This window comes from Vigna angularis, chromosome 7, assembly GCF_016808095.1.
Source record: "Vigna angularis cultivar LongXiaoDou No.4 chromosome 7, ASM1680809v1, whole genome shotgun sequence".
Classification (NCBI taxonomy): domain Eukaryota; kingdom Viridiplantae; phylum Streptophyta; class Magnoliopsida; order Fabales; family Fabaceae; genus Vigna; species Vigna angularis.
The window spans coordinates 11696847-11716040 of record NC_068976.1 but is presented as its reverse complement, the minus strand read 5'-3'; the positions used below and the strand labels follow the sequence as shown (position 1 = coordinate 11716040).

Here is a 19194-nt window from a genome sequence, read left to right as displayed (position 1 = left end):
CTAGTAAAAATTTAACAAGTTAAAACTCAAATAATATATTCAACATCAATATATTACATAAGATCATGTTCATGAAAGTTTATAATATTTACCTATAACGACTCCAGTCTAATTCAAAATTTATATCAAGAATCCAATGTCTATCACACAACACAACCTTCATAACTAAATAACATAACACAATCCCTTGGCTTAAGCATAATGTACCGTACCTATTTCGATTGCACTGCTGAAAGACTAGTGTATTGAGCAATTTAGAGACTTTATACCTCTCATAACCAATTCTTGTTGCTTGAGAGCTATAGCTATAGACTTTACACAGAGATTGTAATCCCTCTAGAGTATTACATTGGTTAGTTTCCCAATCTACTATATCCGATCTTATATCATATTGAACTTCCAAACGGGTCAAAACCTCTTATGACTCTCATAACTAAATCTCTTCCTCTATGTGAGTCCACTACTAATAGAGTTGGGATAGTCTCTTCAAAATCCTTCTCAATATAGTGTCTAACACCACTCAACATCTTTGTACTCCTTCCGTAGGAGTTATTACATTCACAACATTCACACCATTAATTTACATATCACATACCATATGAATTATTACACCTCAATATACATAGTTATCTTTCCTTAATTCAACTCATCATATATCATTAACCATGTATTTTTTATTTCAATTTAAATACTAAAAATTTATCATTAAATTTCCTTTTTAACGTTTAAGTAGCCTTAACTCAAGTTATCAAATACCTAACTTATATTTTTCTTCTCATTTACAAATCCCATTTTCATACATCATAGTAACTATCAATGGCAATTTATACTGAACACAACATTCTATACATGCAATCTATTATTCAAACAAACATATTTCATGAATCAAGGTCATTCAATCATGTAATTTCTAACTTCTAATTTTTCCTTTTTTCACACTAATCATCCATAACAAAATAATTTTGCTATTATTACTTAAGATTACGAGATAAATTTTTCTAACCATAAACCTCTGTTTCACAATCACAACGGTCAAATTGAAGATACATATTTTATGATCTATATATTAAAATTCATATCGATCCAATATTTAATAAAGTAGATATCATGGTTTTATCAAGACAGCACAAAAACATAGAAACAACGTGGCACTCAAATCTCTCTTGAAACTTTCAAACTGGTTCCTTTAACAACAAACATTTATATGACAATACCAACGATCAAAGTAAAGAACCATGTTTTAGTAATTATATATCAAAGTTTAAGTCTGATCTAACGCTTAACTAATTTATAATTAAGGTTTTACACATATAACTCAATTAGAAATAGGGTAGTGTTCAACTCTCTCAAATATGCGAAACTAATTCTTCTAAATACAAATATCAAACAATAATCCTAACTATCAAAATGAAGATATTTATGTTAAGAACTACATATCAAAATTTCAGTATGATTTAACGATTAACGAGGTTTTACATAGATAACTAAAAAACATAAATAGGATAGTGTTTATCTCTCTCAAATAAGAGAAAATAATTTCTCTAAATACAAACATCAAACCAATAAATCCAACAGTCAGAATAAAGATATATCTTTTAGGAACTAGATATCAAAATTTTAACTTAATTTAACAGTTGAGAAAGTGAGAAATTAAATTTGACTAATGAAGATATATCTTTTAGGAACTAGATATCAAAATTTTAACTTAATTTAACAATTGACAAAGTGAGAAATTAAATTTGACTAAAACAGTTCAAAAGACATAAAACAGGGGAAATCATAAACATGGAAACAAGACAATACCAAATATAGGTATATGCAATCAAAGCACATAAGAGAGACCAGATTTATATTGTGGTAGTCCACGCGGTACTGACTAAGGAAAAAAAGATATATGAAAACATAAAAACTTAAAAATCTAAAACATAACATATCATACCAAATAAACATAAACATGCATAAAATATTATTTCTATTTTTCCTTACAACTATCATTATAACACAAAACCCAAAAGTTTAACAGCATATTAATCATAAATTAACTCAACATAGGACTCCAATAATCATGCCATCAAAATCAAGTTATCAAATTCAAAACAAGACAATTAGTAAATTAAACTAGCATCCCTCACTTGGATTTCTAATTGGTGCAAAATACTCCTAAGCACTTTAACTACTCAATATGTTACCAACTTCTAGAAAACTTGAGAGTATAAAAAAATAAGGCTTAAATGCTTACTTTGTTCCCATGTTAAGAGGTGAATTTTTGTTTAGTACCCGATTTTAAAAATGAAGACATTGGGTTCCTATGTTATGAAAAATATATGAATAAGGTCCACAAAGAAAGAACAAGTTCAACAAATCATCAAAGAAAAAACTGAACAAGAGAGAGAAAAAGTTGGACAACAGAAGAGAGAAGAAAAGAAAAAAAGTACGACCACATCAGCATGAACTTAACGCTGTTGCTGTCAACTTAACGGACATGACGTAATAAAGGAATGGTGTTATGTGGAAGAGTAGATGAAAACCCTTCCCTCTCTTTTATTTATACTTCTCAACACACTTTATTACATTATTATAATACATCATTATTTACTAGATTAGCATTTTATTATTATGTAACCTTATATGGTAGAATGGAATAGGTGAAGATATTAAAATATGAGACCGTTATGTGCATCAATATCATTATTACTGATTTTATTTTATTTTATTTATTTCAATTACTTTTTCTTTACTTTACACAATTTACGCTTTATTACATTATAATAATATATCATTATTTACCTAGATTCTTATGGATCATTATGTGGTGGAATGAGGAAGGTTAAGATATAAAAAAATGAGACCACTACGTGTGTCACTGTCCTTATTACTAATTTTATTTATTACAATTTCTCTTTACTTTACTCCTTTTAATAATGAATTTAAAGTAAATATTAGTAAGGCGTTCTATAATAAGCTCTTTTTTAGTACTTTGTTACGATGCAAACAAATAGGGCATCCCTTTACTAGGATGGGTCAGAATGTCTATATATCTAATCTATGTAAAATAGGTGCTCTGTTTAGTAATTCAGGATGTACTTGCATATCTTCTTGAAGTATTTTATTCTTAGCAGTTCATATGTTGGAAGCAAAAATGTTTTTGAATTAGAGCATGAATTATATTTTTTAAATATTTGTATTATTTATAGGTATTTTAGTAAGTTTAAATTTGTATTTTGTATGGATATAAGCTTTGTACAACTCTTTTATGGGTTTGTAGTACATTTGATAGTTTATATTTTAAGGTGTTACATTTATGGTATTAGAACAAGTTGAACATTAGATGATTTATGGTAAGTGAGGTATTGTGTTTTTGTTGTGTTAGTTATATGTTCAGCTTAATGATAATATAGTTTAGGAGTTAATATTTGATCATCTTTAAGATGACTTAAGGGTTGTGGGATTGTTGTGTTTCATTTTTGTGTTTAAGTGTTTAAGCCTAGATTGTAAATATGGTTTGGGAAAGTAAAAGGATTAAGAAAAGAAGAATTTTGGTGGAATGAAGAGGGTGCACACTTGTGATTAAATTTGAAATGGTTTCTTGTCTTAATTCTAAATGTTTTTACTTGTGAGGGGTTTGTATAACAGTTTTTTAACTATAAGTGTTTTGTTGTTGTTTAGGACAGAAATTCTAAATAAATTTGAGATGTTGAACTTTGAAGGATCTAAATATCACCTTCCAGATGGATTGACTCTGTGTCAATTGCATTCTTATAGTTAATGATGGATATAAGACAATAACCTTAGATAAGAAGGATGTAGAATTAGTGGTTACATAGGGAGTTTGAAATTAGTTACTGGTTAAAATAGACTCTTTCATGATTAGGTTGTTGATTGATAAGTGTACAATATGAGTTAATTTTGATATTAATGTGACAGTTGTCTTGTTTTTATTTTGTTAACTATTTGTAGCAATCATCCAAATTTTACTTGTTTTATAAATTTTGATGAACATAGAGAGTCAAAGGACAAAAATACAGAAAATAGAGGAATTCTAAGCAATTTATAACAAATTGACTTTGGTGTGGCTAAAGCGTGACATTTATGGCCAAAGCCATATAAAGAAATTTATCTTGGAGGGAAACCTTAAGCACTGGACCTAATGCTGAAGCCACAAATAATTCTTCTCCTAGAAGTTATCTCAAGGGCTCCAACATAAAAGCACGAGGCCTGAGCCACAGAGAAAATCCACCTTGGTAGGAAACCTTGCAGTTGGAGCCACCCTCAGAAATGTTTATAAAAACATAATTGCTCCTCTATTTTATAGGACTTTTGGATGGATTTAGAGAGTCTTCTCACATGCATCCTTTATAATTTAAACAACATTTGGATGAACTTATCATTCATCTTATTTTATCGGCTTGGGGTTGAATGAGAATTGGTTCCAAGTTGTGGTCCAATCAATCATCTTGCTGTTTTGAAATGCTAGAAATAGATCTAAGACTTTAGCTAGCTATAGAATTAAGTGATTCAATCAAGCAGTCACTGACGAATCATACTGAAGTGAAGTGATTTAGGTTCTAAGTATCAGTGATAAACTTAGAATTACATTCAAAGAGAATTTCTATGACATGATTACTTGCAATTTCATATTTAATAACAGAACTACTACAAGAGAAGAACAAAGTTAGTGGTATCTCTCTCTCTCTCTCTCTCTCTCACACACACCCCCCACACACACACCACACACACACCCACACCCACACCCACACCCATACACCCACACCCACACACACACCCACACCCTCCCCCCCCCCCCCCCCCCCCCACACCCCCCCCCCCCCACACACACACCCACACCCACCCACACACACACACACACACCCACACCCACCCACACACACTCACCCACCCACACACCCACACCCACACACACCCGCACACACACACACACACATACACACACACATAAACACACACACACACACAACACACACGTACACATGTACACAGACACACAACACACACGTACACACACGTATAAGAATACACTCTTACTAGTATGAACTCAACAAAAAAGATAAATAGAAGATGATACTTGTATACTCTTTTGACAAACAAGCTATATTGACAATTGGAGAAAGATTCTTCTCCTCAAAATTCGAATTGTTGTATGAAGTGAAGTCTATTAAAATAGAAGTAGAATTGCATATAATAAGCTTGGAATAAGTTTAAAAGTATATAAACAAAGGCTAATCTCATGTTAATTTTGGAGCTAGTTACCTTTTAACTTTCTTAAAATATATAAATAAAAAAGGTAATCAATGTTAGTATTAACACATTTTTTTATATTGAAAATGGTAAAATTTTATTACAATAACTTTGTTAATTTTGTTTAAATCTTATCAATAGTTGATATAATTAAGTATGTATTTGATTTTTAACAATTTTTTTTATATATTTTTATTAAAAAAGTTTAATGTTAATACATTTAACTTTAAGAAACAACTAAACATTTTAAAATTGGTTTAAACCCTCCCTTGGTCCTTATTTTTGTATGAAAATCTCAGTTTGGTCATCATTTTTTCATCTGTCTCAATTGGGTCATATTTTTTGTAAAAATGAACACATTTTACCCTAATCGTTAAATTGTAACAAACGGCGTTAGTTGGTGCTGACGTGTTACATAATTAATACGCTGATGTCAAAATATTTTATTACGTGAAATTTTTATTTAATTTGAGAGATTATGACATGGCAACCTTTGGTCGTTCTCTTCTTCTTCGTTTTGATCTTTTATCTGGGGCAAGGAAAGTGCTCGCGATGGCGCAACCAAATGGCGTTTACGGTGGCTCGTGGCGGCGTGAGAAATAATTTACTAGGGCTTAGATTTTGTATCTCCTTTCTTGAGCGTCAGAGATTTTTCCCCTTTCTGGAAGCCCCATCTCCCAATTAAGGGACAGCCCCAAAATGGGGATTTCAACGTAGGATTATTGTTAAGGTAGCCATGGATACGCTATCTTTTTAATTGATCTGGGAAAGGAAATTGATCTGGGATAAGGTTTCTTTTAGGAATTAACTTTATTAATTAAATTTGAAATCCTAATTGAATAATTAGGATGAAAACCCCCCCTCTGCCTTCTCTAATGGAGTTCTGCACACTTCCAATTAGGGTTCTTTCTCTCGCTGACTGTCAATTTGAATTGGTTTCGAACCACGAGTTCACTGCCTTGCGGATTTTGATTGGTTGCGAGTTTCCAATTCTCGTTTTTGGTGTGCTAAACTGTGAGCATTGTTTTTGAATTGGGGGATTTTCGTGTTTCGGTTGGGTTGGGTGTGCGGATGCATTATGCTACGTGTTTTGCAGATGGATTGTGTGGAATTTCGAAATGGTTGAGAGTTTCAGTTGTTCTATTGTAAATGGTGGAGTTTTTTTTTTTGTTTGGGTGATTTTTCTTATGTGTATGCTTTCTTTATTAACTGCTGTAGGGGTTTCGGGATGTGTATCTGCAACTGAATCGAGAAGAATGTCATTTCTTTGGTCTGTGATTGTGTTGTAGATGGTGGGTGGCGCCGATGGAGCAACAATGAGGGAGGAAGCAGAGGGGGAGGGAGGAGAAGATCTGGTTCTAGTCAAAACATCACCACGTGGCCTTTCAAATCACCATTGTTTATTTAATTAAAACACTCCACGTAAATGAGGAACAAACGTCAACACATTCTCTCTGCACCACGTGTCTTTAATTTAACGCCGTTTGTTACAATTTAACGGTTAGGATAAAATGTGTTCATTTTTACAAAAAGGTTTAATCCTTTACTACATCCCTATTTATGTACGAATTTCTCAATTGGGTCCTAGTTTTTTAAAGTGTATCAAAATGGTCCCTAATTTTGAAAATTGATATCAATTGAGTCCTTTCCGTTAAGTTGGCTGGACGGCGTTAAAAAAATTGATGAGTGGGATGCTGAGATGACGAACGAGCGCTCGTCCACCAGCGAATGAACGCTCGTCCATCAGCGAACGAACGCTCGTCGACCACCGAACGAACGGTCGTCCAGTGTGGAACGAACGGTTGTCCAACAGTAAGAGGTCGACGAGCGTTCGTTTTCTGGTGGACGAGCGTTCGTTCGCTGCTGGACGAGCGTTCGTTCGCTGGTGGACGAGCGCTCGTTCGTCATCTCAGCATCCACTCATCAATTTTTTTAACGCCGTCCAGCCAACTTAACGGAAAGGACTCAATTGATATCAATTTTCAAAATTAGGAACCATTTTGATACACTTTAAAAAACGAGGACCCAATTGAGAAATTCTTACATAAATAGGGATGTAGTAAAGGATTAAACCTTACAAAAAATATGACCCAATTGAGACAGATGAAAAAATGATGATCAAACTGAGATTTTCATACAAAAATGAGGATCAAGGGAGGGTTTAAACCTTTAAAATTTCTAAAACAAAAAAAAAACAGTAAAAGTTTTTCTTAAATTTTTAATAAACATACGTGATAATGATAAATATTAAATATACGCTTAATTACTTTAATTATTAATTGAATTAAAAAAATAACGAAATATTTATTGTATAAAATAAATTACGCTTAAATACTATAATAAAATATAAAAATATTTATTGTATAAATGAATTATTTATTCTATGAAAAATAAGTATTCTATGGATTGTCATTTTCATCACGTATGTTCATGTACATTTTGAGATATAAAAATGAAGTGGTCTTCTTAAGGAATGAGGATTTATTCTTCTTTGCCAAACTTTTTGACCATCTTTTTAAATTTACACCAACAACATTTGGTCGAGGACATAAATGTTTAATACTATTTTGTCTTCTGATTCCTTTTTTTTTTCTCACATAACGTTCGTTCTTTTCGATTGTGCTTTTTGCTGCAGCATCATACTTGAAATTCAATCACTACTAAGATCCTATACTACAACTTATAAGAAATTTGATTATAATTAATTTATAATCATGTTGTATGTTTATTGTGAGATCTCAAAAATTTAAACCATAATTAAATGTCAAATCTGTAATTATTGCACTGCTGAGTCACCTGGCAGCTTCCTTAAATGCACCGCGCCACACGTCCAGTGCATTAAAAACGCACTTTGCACCACATGCACGCACGCCACGTGTCACGAGAGAAGTTTCCAATTCAGAAGTGGGTGTGCAGGTGTCAGCAGAAGAGACGCTCGTCTGTGGGGCGTGGAAATTAACAAAACTTTAGTTTTTCGGAAATCTCTCTCACCTGCACGCACTCATCTTCTACCTCTGAACTCACCCCTTCATTTCTCTCCAACTTCTCTCTAAAACCTCCCAACTTCTCTCTACTGTAACTCACCAAGCTTTTCTCCGATCACGTTTCAGCACCGTAGGAACGTTCGCTGAACCGAGAGCTACACATTGGACCGAACAGTTTCAAGAACTGAAATTGGTAAGTTCTCCTTCAGTAGCTCGTCCTTAGGTTTTCTGGAAACCAGGTTGTTGGCTGCATACAAATGTGTAGTCTAAAGGATTCATTTTCTGTGGTTAGATTTGTTTTAAGAAGAGTCAAGAGGCATTGAGGGTAGAATACCGTTAGCTGGACGAACCAAAAATCTTGTGTTAGGACGTTTCCTTCATCGATCCGGGTAAGGGAAGCTTATATATTTAATTTATACTTGTATGATTGCATGAAGGCATGATATGGGTTGTTTGTATGAAATATATGTATATGTGCTGTTCTGGATCTGCATGAACGAACCCTGTTGTGCTGTATGAATATATTTTCTGTTGGTTGAAATGCATGTTGAATCGGATTCGTATGAAAGATGTATGACTATAGTATGGTTGAATTTATTAATTTGATGAAATCTGTATAGTATGAGAATTAATCCTGGATATGAAAATTACGAAGTAAGAATCACATGAGAAATAGTGAGTTAACTTAGTAGAAAATCTGGATCTGATAAATTCCCTATGATAAATTACGATCGTCATCGAATGGTCTTACACCGTTCGGTTTCCCTGAAAAAGACTTAGAGTTGAATTCTTTCATTTGGGAAGGGTTCGGTTTGAGAACGAGCGTCTTTATTTGAATTACTATGTTTGAGCGTTCGGCTCCACATAGAGTTGTCGTACGCCTTAAATTTAATAATATTGCATTAAGTAGCGTTCGGTCTTATACTGAACGTTCGTCCTAAATATCGTTCGGTCTTATACCGAAGCGTTCGTCCTAAATAGCGTTCGGTCTTATACCAAGCGTTCGTCATGATTGGGGCTCGGTCATCTACCTAGCGTTCGCATTAATGAAGCGTTCGGTCTTAGATTGAACGCTCGTCCTTATAATTGATTTTTTTTAACGAACGTAAATAGCGTTCGTCCTAAATGGCTAGTAATTGTATATTGGCGCGTTCGGTCATTGACTGGCAGTCGTCCCATTTTAAACAAAAAGTTCCCAATGTAATTAAGTATTCCTCTTGATGTATCTTCGTCCAAGTTGAGTCAATCTTACCTCTTGGTACTTAAAATATTCTGAAATTGTTTTATTCTTTTCGAGTCTTTCTGATTGTTAAAGGGTTCTGCTAAATCTGGTTTTAATGTTCGTCCTATTCCTTCAGAAAGTTAAACGTTCGTCTTTTTAAGAGAATGGAACATAGAATGAAAATGTTATAAATATGAAAGGTTAAGATGTTTGAGCACTATATTAAATGGTTATACGATTATGGAATTTGAACGAGCGTTCCAAGGAGGAACGTCTCAGATATGTTAAATATTAAATTTGGTAAAGTATGACTGTGGATAAGTTAAGACTCGCTGTCCATCCTGATGTTCCGTGATGCTCGTCTTCACGTAGAAGAGGGTAGTTCATGTGTGGGAACGGCAGGAGGTCCTTAGTCCATAAGTTAACATGGGCGATGTAAGAACGGACTAACCTCGAGTGGCAGCTGTTTGGTGTATCCCAGTTACTACATCACTCGGGTGCAAGGACGCTTGTAACTACACAGATCATACAGTCCGGACGGTCTGTCTTATATATATATATATATATTTATTTCTATGATGTTCTATGTTAAGTTACATGTTGTACGTGTGATTGAAAATGTTAAATGTATGTGTTAATTGTATGAATTTAAATATTATAAGCTTACCCTTTCGTTTTCCTTGTGTTGTCATACTGTCTATGTACGTTCGTCCTGTCTTGCAATGATCATCCGTGTGGATGTGAGCAGAAGGCGAGGCTACCCTGGAGGACGTTATTGAGGAAGAGAACTTAGTTGAAGTGGAAGTGAAAGCGGAACAGTAGGACGTCCGTCTTTCATTTTGTTTAGAGCGATCGTAGATATATAGATGGTAAATGTCAGCTTATGCGGACGTTCGGTCAATTCTTTTGTAAAAACCGTTCGTTCCAGTTTATTTCCTGTTGTTTTGGTACGCTCGGTATTTGTATTGAAGCCGTTCGGCTCTGGAACCTCTGTTATGTATTTAAAGACTGCATTATTACTGTTAATTGTAATTTATTCTGATTTATGGTAATTACTGTATTTTGGGATGTTACATTAGTGGTATCAGAGCAGTTTTGTTCTTTTAAGGACACTGTAGGTTATGAGTGCACTGTGTTTTTGCTGTGTGCTTATTGTGTGGTTAATGAGTTATTGTTTTTAACTCTTGAACCTTATTAACGTTCGTTTTCTCTGGTACAGAGAACTAATGGCGCCTAGACTCCCTCCTCCACCACAACCAAGTGAACCCGATACGTCCAACAACACCAGGTTGTTGGAATCGGTGATAGATAGGTTACAGCAACAGAACACTACCTTACTGGAGCATAACGCTACTCTGATGCAACAGAATCAGAACGCCATGCAGGGTTTGGAGGCTTCTCGAGTCAACTCTGAAACGACTCAGCGACAGTTAATGGAAATTCTTGCTGCAACCAGAGGTGCGCCTGGAGCGTCCTCTTCCAACGCTGCCCAACCTGCTGCCGAGTGGAGCTTGGAGAGCTTCCTCCAACACCATCCGGCCAAATTCAGTGGAAAATGCCTTCCTGATGAGGCGGACCAGTGGCTGAGAGACATGGAACGTATTTACAATGCTAAGAGGTGTCCAGATGAAAGCCGCTTGGCTTTTACAGAGTACTTACTGACTGGTGAAGCTAGCCACTGGTGGACGAGTATGAAAGCCATCTTAACGGACGCTCAGAATCCCATCACCTGGGCGGTTTTCAGAGGCAAATTTTATGAGGAATACTTCCCAGACAACGTTCGTTACGCTAAGGAAGTCGAGTTTCTTCAACTAGCGCAAGGAGCAAAGTCTGTGTCGGAGTACACCAACACATTTAAACACCTCCTGAGGTTCAACACGATGGCCACCAGTGAGGAGTGGCAGTGCAGGAAATTTGAGAACGGACTGCGGAGTGATTTGAAGGTCTTGATTTCCAGTTTGTGCATCCGGTCGTTTCCTGCTATGGTTGAGCGAGCCAAGGTTTTGGAGAAGAATATGGCAGAGGCGGAACGGCTGAAGAGGCAGCAGCAAGTGAGTAGGGGACCGATCGTGTCCAGGGGAGGAGCTGTTCAGAGGAGACCTCCTTATGCTCGTCCAAACCAGCCTTCTCAGACGAGCGGATCTCAAGCAGTAGTCCCAGTCGGACAGTCTGGACAGGGAAGTGTAGTTTGTTTTCGGTGTGGAGGACCGCATTATAGGTCTTCATGCCCTCTGTTGGTGGGAGTAAAGCACTGCAACCGTTGCGGAAGGAACGGGCACTTGGATCACGAGTGCAATATGAGTGGGCGTGCAGTGATGAGGCCGCCCAATGCTGGAAGAAATCAGCCAAGAGGAGGACGAGCCCAAGCGAGTGGGCGAGTGTATGCTATAACGAGCGTTGAGGCAGCGAGCTCAGGTAATCTTATAATTGGTGAATGCATGCTGTTTGGTAGATCGTGCTGTGCCTTGTATGATTCGGGGGCAACACACTCCTTCATCTCGAAGGCGTGTGTTGAAAAGCTGGGATTAGAAGTGAGCGAGATGCAGTTTGATCTGGTGGTGTCTACCCCAGCAGCTGGCGAGGTTAGGACGTCCACTATGTGCGTCAAGTGTCCTATAGAAGTGGAAGGGCGTAAGTTTAAGGTTAGCCTCATCTGCTTACCTCTTCAAGGTTTGGAGGTGATTTTAGGAATGGATTGGTTGGCTGCCAATCGCATTCTTATTGATTGTGGAGCGAAGGAATTGATCTTCCCTGGTGAAGAAGAAGAAGTTCTTTCAGTGACGCTCGGTCAGTTGAAAGAAGACATTATGGAGGGCGCCAACTGTTTTCTCATTATAACGCATGAAGACGGAGAAGTTAGGAATGCGAATTTGGGACGATCGTCCACTAGTGGCAGCAATGGACGATCGGTTGTGGATGAGTTTGCGGACGTCTTCCCGGAAGAAATACCTGGACTTCCCCCTCAGCGTGAAGTGGAGTTCACCATTGATTTGGTGACGACAGCGGCTCCTATCTCGGTTCAGCCATATCGAATGTCGCCTGCGGAGTTAGCTGAACTTAAAGAACAGATTGAAGAGTTGATAGAGAAGGAATTCATTAGGCCGAGCGTATCACCTTGGGGAGCGCCCGTGCTGTTAGTAAGGAAGAAGGATGGCAGCTCTCGGTTATGTATAGACTACAGGCAATTAAATAAGCTGACCATCAAGAACAAGTACCCATTACCAAGGATAGATGACCTGCTGGATCAATTACATGGGGCTGCTGTGTTCTCGAAGATTGATTTGAGATCCGGGTATCATCAAATCAGGGTTAAGGAAGACGACATTCAGAAGACAGCATTCAGGTCTCGCTATGGGCATTATGAATACGTGGTGATGCCTTTTGGAGTAACGAACGCTCCAGCCGTGTTCATGGAGTATATGAATCGCATATTCAGGCCTTATTTGGATAAGTTTGTGGTCGTCTTCATAGATGATATTCTCATCTATTCCAAGACCGAAGACGAGCATGAAGAGCATCTTAGACTTGTACTTGGAGTGTTGCGGGAGAAGGAGTTATATGCCAAGTTGTCTAAGTGTGAATTCTGGATGAAGGAGATTCAGTTTTTGGGTCATGTGGTGTCGGCTGGAGGCATCTCGGTAGATCCAGCGAAAGTGCGAGCGGTACTGGAATGGGAGAGTCCGTGTTCGGTCACTGAGGTGCGTAGTTTTGTTGGACTGGCGGGCTACTACAGACGTTTCATTGAAGGTTTTGCTAAGATAGTGGCGCCGCTAACTCAGTTGACTCGTAAAGATCAGCCGTTCGCTTGGACCGATCGTTGTGAGGCCAGTTTTCAGGAGTTGAAGGTGAAATTGACGAGCGCTCCAGTGTTAGTTATTCCGGACACGTCTAAACCGTTCGAGGTATATTGCGACGCTTCTCACCAAGGTCTGGGTTGTGTTTTGATGCAAGAGAAGCGAGTGGTAGCTTATGCGTCTCGTCAGTTGAGGATTCACGAAAGGAATTACCCAACGCACGACCTGGAATTGGCAGCGGTCGTTTTTGCGCTGAAGATTTGGAGGCATTTCTTGTACGGATCCACGTTCCAAGTCTTCAGTGATCACAAGAGCCTCAAATATTTATTTGATCAGAAGGAGTTGAACATGAGGCAGAGGCGTTGGCTAGAGTTTTTGAAAGACTATGATTTCGAACTGCTGTATCACCCCGGGAAAGCGAACGTGGTAGCAGACGCTCTAAGCAGGAAGGCAGTGCATGTCTCGGTGATGATGGTGAAAGAACTCAGTTTGGTGGAAAGCTTTAGAGATTTAAGGTTACAGTTCGAGTTGGAACCGAACATCATCAAATGTTGTAACCTTAGGATATCCAGTAACGTGTTTGACCGTATCAAGATGAAGCAACGAGAGGATGAAGAACTGGTGAAGATTTTAAGCGCGCTCGGTACAGATCAGGCTAGATTTTTGAACACTGGAACGGACGACATGTTACGTTACATGGGTCGGACGTGCGTTCCTAATGATGGCGAGCTGAAGAGGATTATCTTGGAGGAAGGGCATCATAGTCGTCTTAGCATACATCCTGGTATGACTAAGATGTATCAAGACCTTTGACGTTCGTTCTGGTGGCCTGGATTGAAGGGTGATGTCGCTCGTTTTGTGGCTTCATGCTTGACTTGTCAACGTGCAAAGGCTGAACACCAAAGACCTGGCGGATTACTTCAGCAGCTGGAAATTCCCGAATGGAAGTGGGATAGCATATCCATGGACTTCGTGACTCATCTACCACGCACGGTCAGGAATCATGATTCAATCTGGGTGATTGTGGATAGGCTAACGAAGAGCGCCCACTTCCTGGCCGTAAACTTGAAGATGTCGATGACCAACTTGGCTAAGTTGTATATCCAGGAGATCGTTCGCTTACATGGAGTACCTTCGAGCATCATTTCCGATCGAGACACAAGGTTCACTTCACGGTTTTGGCAGTCACTTCAAAGTGAGCTCGGTAGTAAGTTGCAAATGAGTTCAGCCTATCACCCTCAGACGGACGGCCAGTCTGAACGGACCATACAGACGCTGGAAGATTTACTGAGGACGTGCGTCCTAGATCACTTAGGCGCCTGGGATGAGGTCCTGCCGCTAGTGGAGTTCACGTATAACAACAGTTTCCAGGCGAGCATTGGAATGGCACCGTTTGAAGCACTCTATGGGAGGAAATGCCGAACGCCACTTTGTTGGTTCAAGGAAGGAGAGAACGTGCTAACTGGACCTGAGCTTATCCAACAAACGACCGAGAAAGTCAAGCAAATCCAGGAGAGGCTGAAGACGTCTTTGAGTAGGCAGAAGTCTTACGCTGATAAGAGGAGAAGACCGTTGGATTTCACCGCAGGAGATCATGTGTTCCTTCGACTCAATCCAGTCACTGGTGTAGGACGAGCCGTTCGTCCAAAGAAGCTGTCTCCCAAGTTCATTGGACCATATCAGATTCTAAGAAAGATCGGACCAGTAGCGTACGAGCTTGCATTGCCGCCTCAGTTGTCAAACCTTCACCCCGTTTTCCACGTCTCTCAACTTCGGAAGTATATAGCGAATCCATCACATGTACTGGAGTTGGAAGACATTCAGCTTCGTCCCGACCGAACGTTGGAACTACATCCAGTCCGTATAGAAGATAGCCGCACCAAGTACTACAAAGGCAAGGACGTTCGTTTGGTGAAGATGGTGTGGGACGCTAAGACTGGTGATTCAACGTGGGAGGTTGAGAGCGCCATGAAGGACTTATACCCTAATCTATTTCCGGGTGAGTCTTTAATTTTCGAGGTCGAAAATTTTTGTAGATAGGTGGAATGTGAGATCTCAAAAATTTAAACCATAATTAAATGTCAAATCTGTAATTATTGCACTGCTGAGTCACCTGGCAGCTTCCTTAAATGCACCGCGCCACACGTCCAGTGCATTAAAAACGCACTTTGCACCACATGCACGCACGCCACGTGTCACGAGAGAAGTTTCCAATTCAGAAGTGGGTGTGCAGGTGTCAGCAGAAGAGACGCTCGTCTGTGGGGCGTGGAAATTAACAAAACTTTAGTTTTTCGGAAATCTCTCTCACCTGCACGCACTCATCTTCTACCTCTGAACTCACCCCTTTATTTCTCTCCAACTTCTCTCTAAAACCTCCCAACTTCTCTCTACTGTAACTCACCAAGCTTTTCTCCGATCACGTTTCAGCACCGTAGGAACGTTCGCTGAACCGAGAGCTACACATTGGACCGAACAGTTTCAAGAACTGGAATTGGTAAGTTCTCCTTCAGTAGCTCGTCCTTAGGTTTTCTGGAAACCAGGTTGTGGGCTGCATACAAATGTGTAGTCTAAAGGATTCATTTTCTGTGGTTAGATTTGTTTTAAGAAGAGTCAAGAGGCATTGAGGGTAGAATACCGTTAGCTGGACGAACCAAAAATCTTGTGTTAGGACGTTTCCTTCATCGATCCGGGTAAGGGAAGCTTATATATTTAATTTATACTTGTATGATTGCATGAAGGCATGATATGGGTTGTTTGTATGAAATATATGTATATGTGCTGTTCTGGATCTGCATGAACGAACCCTGTTGTGCTGTATGAATATATTTTCTGTTGGTTGAAATGCATGTTGAATCGGATTCGTATGAAAGATGTATGACTATAGTATGGTTGAATTTATTAATTTGATGAAATCTGTATAGTATGAGAATTAATCCTGGATATGAAAATTACGAAGTAAGAATCACATGAGAAATAGTGAGTTAACTTAGTAGAAAATCAGGATCTGATAAATTCCCTATGATAAATTAAGATCGTCATCGAATGGTCTTACACCGTTCGGTTTCCCTGAAAAAGACTTAGAGTTGAATTCTTTCATTTGGGAAGGGTTCGGTTTGAGAACGAGCGTCTTTATTTGAATTACTATGTTTGAGCGTTCGGCTCCACACAGAGTTGTCGTACGCCTTAAATTTAATAATATTGCATTAAGTAGCGTTCGGTCTTATACTGAACGTTCGTCCTAAATATCGTTCGGTCTTATACCGAAGCGTTCGTCCTAAATAGCGCTCGGTCTTATACCAAGCGTTCGTCATGATTGGGGCTCGGTCATCTACCTAGCGTTCGCATTAATGAAGCGTTCGGTCTTAGATTGAACGCTCGTCCTTATAATTGATTTTTTTTAACGAACGTAAATAGCGTTCGTCCTAAATGGCTAGTAATTGTATATTGGCGCGTTCGGTCATTGACTGGCAGTCGTCCCATTTTAAACAAAAAGTTCCCAATGTAATTAAGTATTCCTCTTGATGTATCTTCGTCCAAGTTGAGTCAATCTTACCTCTTGGTACTTAAAATATTCTGAAATTGTTTTATTCTTTTGGAGTCTTTCTGATTGTTAAAGGGTTCTGCTAAATCTGGTTTTAACGTTCGTCCTATTCCTTCAGAAAGTTAAACGTTCGTCTTTTTAAGAGAATGGAACATAGAATGAAAATGTTATAAATATGAAAGGTTAAGATGTTTGAGCACTATATTAAATGGTTATACGATTATGGAATTTGAACGAGCGTTCCAAGGAGGAACGTCTCAGATATGTTAAATATTAAATTTGGTAAAGTATGACTGTGGATAAGTTAAGACTCGCTGTCCATCCTGATGTTCCGTGATGCTCGTCTTCACGTAGAAGAGGGTAGTTCATGTGTGGGAACGGCAGGAGGTCCTTAGTCCATAAGTTAACATGGGCGATGTAAGAACGGACTAACCTCGAGTGGCAGCTGTTTGGTGTATCCCAGTTACTACATCACTCGGGTGCAAGGACGCTTGTAACTACACAGATCATACAGTCCGGACGGTCTGTCTTATATATATATATATATATATATTTATTTCTATGATGTTCTATGTTAAGTTACATGTTGTACGTGTGATTGAAAATGTTAAATGTATGTGTTAATTGTATGAATTTAAATATTATAAGCTTACCCTTTCGTTTTCCTTGTGTTGTCATACTGTCTATGTACGTTCGTCCTGTCTTGCAATGATCATCCGTGTGGATGTGAGCAGAAGGCGAGGCTACCCTGGAGGACGTTATTGAGGAAGAGAACTTAGTTGAAGTGGAAGTGAAAGCGGAACAGTAGGACGTCCGTCTTTCATTTTGTTTAGAGCGATCGTAGATATATAGATGGTAAATGTCAGCTTATGCGGACGTTCGGTCAATTCTTTTGTAAAAACCGTTCGTTCCAGTTTATTTCCTGTTGTTTTGGTACGCTCGGTATTTGTATTGAAGCCGTTCGGCTCTGGAACCTCTGTTATGTATTTAAAGACTGCATTATTACTGTTAATTGTAATTTATTCTGATTTATGGTAATTACTGTATTTTGGGATGTTACATTTATCATTAGCAAATAAGTCTCTAAAAATTTTGGAGACAATTAATCGACCAATAGTCTTCAAAAAGAGAAATGAAAAGAAAAAACGTATTTAAATACATCACAAACTAATGATAATCAATGAAGAAAATTATTTATTTGATAAAATTTAAAACAAATTAACTTCTTAAGAACGGTAAATTTATTTATATCGTACATATAAAGAAAACACAGAGAAAAATAATCTCAGGATGAAAAGATCCTAATGAATGGTTTATTTTATATTGACATACACTTTTTAAGCCAGTTTTTCATGATGTCTTTTTCAATCAATAAAAATATTCTTTTCAGATGAAAGTCCAACGGCAAAAGTAAAATAAAAGTGCTCGAAGCATCAACGGTCTTTATTTTGCAAATTTCATTAGTTATTATAATTAAATAGTTATTTTTTTATACTTTAATCTAGTTTATGTAAGATGATCATTATAAAAAATTATTGACGAATATAATTTGTCGATAATAACAAAAAAAAATGTGAATAGTTTGATTTTATCAATATATGATTAATGGTAAAAAAATTATCTTGTTGATAGATAAACAAATTTTTGCGATTTGTAATAATTACTCACTATCATAAATTTGTTAGTAAATATATGTTGATAACATATTTGTTAATAATTACCAATAGATTTTAATCACAGATTAAAATGATGATTGAGTATTTAAATTTATGAATAGATTTATTTTTATCAATAAAAATGTATAGTAATAACAAAAGCTCTTACCGTATGTTTATTTTGTATCATAATTAAAAAATGTTATATAAAATATATAGTATAAAATGGGTGAAAAAAAATGAATGAAAGTAAAAAACAAAGTCTCCAATTGTAAGGATTCAGAAATTCAGAGTGGAAGACAAGTGTACGTAGTTGATTGGACCGATCGGTTTTGATGGTAGTATATAAAAAAACTTTTCAAAATTTCGTGCCACTCTTCTCTGCATGCACTTCTTATATCCAAGTTTTTGAGTTTCATTTTCTCTTCTTTCTCTCTACAAATTCTCTCTAGAAAATTTTCACTTTTCTTCCTCTGATCATTAATCAGGTCATGCCTGAGCTTTCTTGGTGACAGAAGCTTCTTTCTTCAGCAATCAAAAACAGTCTTTGAATTGGTAAGTTCATCCTCTTCTCAGAAATTCTGGTTTCTGTTACATGCAATCCAAGTCTCGAGTTGCATGTGTTCATCAGATTTCTTTTCCGGTTTCTAACTTCATTTTTGGTCCTATGTTTGGTCTTTTCTCACCAAACAGTGATCTATAGGTGTTCATAGAGTTTCTTTCGGTGCAAGATTCAAGTTGG

The 19194-nt window shown here is 37.5% G+C and overlaps 1 protein-coding gene across 1 annotated transcript; it reads left to right on the top strand.

Moving 5' to 3' along the window:
- Positions 1-10688: 10688 nt before the first annotated feature.
- On the top strand, positions 10689-15543 carry LOC108336975 (uncharacterized). Its single transcript, XM_052880629.1, has 8 exons — positions 10689-11877; positions 11992-12104; positions 12201-12848; positions 12957-13424; positions 13614-14011; positions 14288-14585; positions 14700-15255; positions 15377-15543. Exons 1-8 carry the CDS (start codon positions 10689-10691, stop codon positions 15541-15543), a joined length of 3837 nt encoding a protein of 1278 aa, XP_052736589.1.
- The last annotated feature ends 3651 nt before the right edge of the window (positions 15544-19194 follow it).

Coding starts and splice junctions, on each gene's coding strand:
- LOC108336975 (XM_052880629.1), top strand. CDS start 10,689: ATGGCGCCTAGACTCCCTCCTCCACCACAACCAAGTGAACCCGATACG. Junction 12,105..12,200: donor TGGAAGGGCGTAAGTTTAAG/GTTAGCCTCATC, acceptor TGTGGAGCGAAG/GAATTGATCTTCCCTGGTGA. Junction 15,256..15,376: donor ATACCCTAATCTATTTCCGG/GTGAGTCTTTAA, acceptor GTCACCTGGCAG/CTTCCTTAAATGCACCGCGC.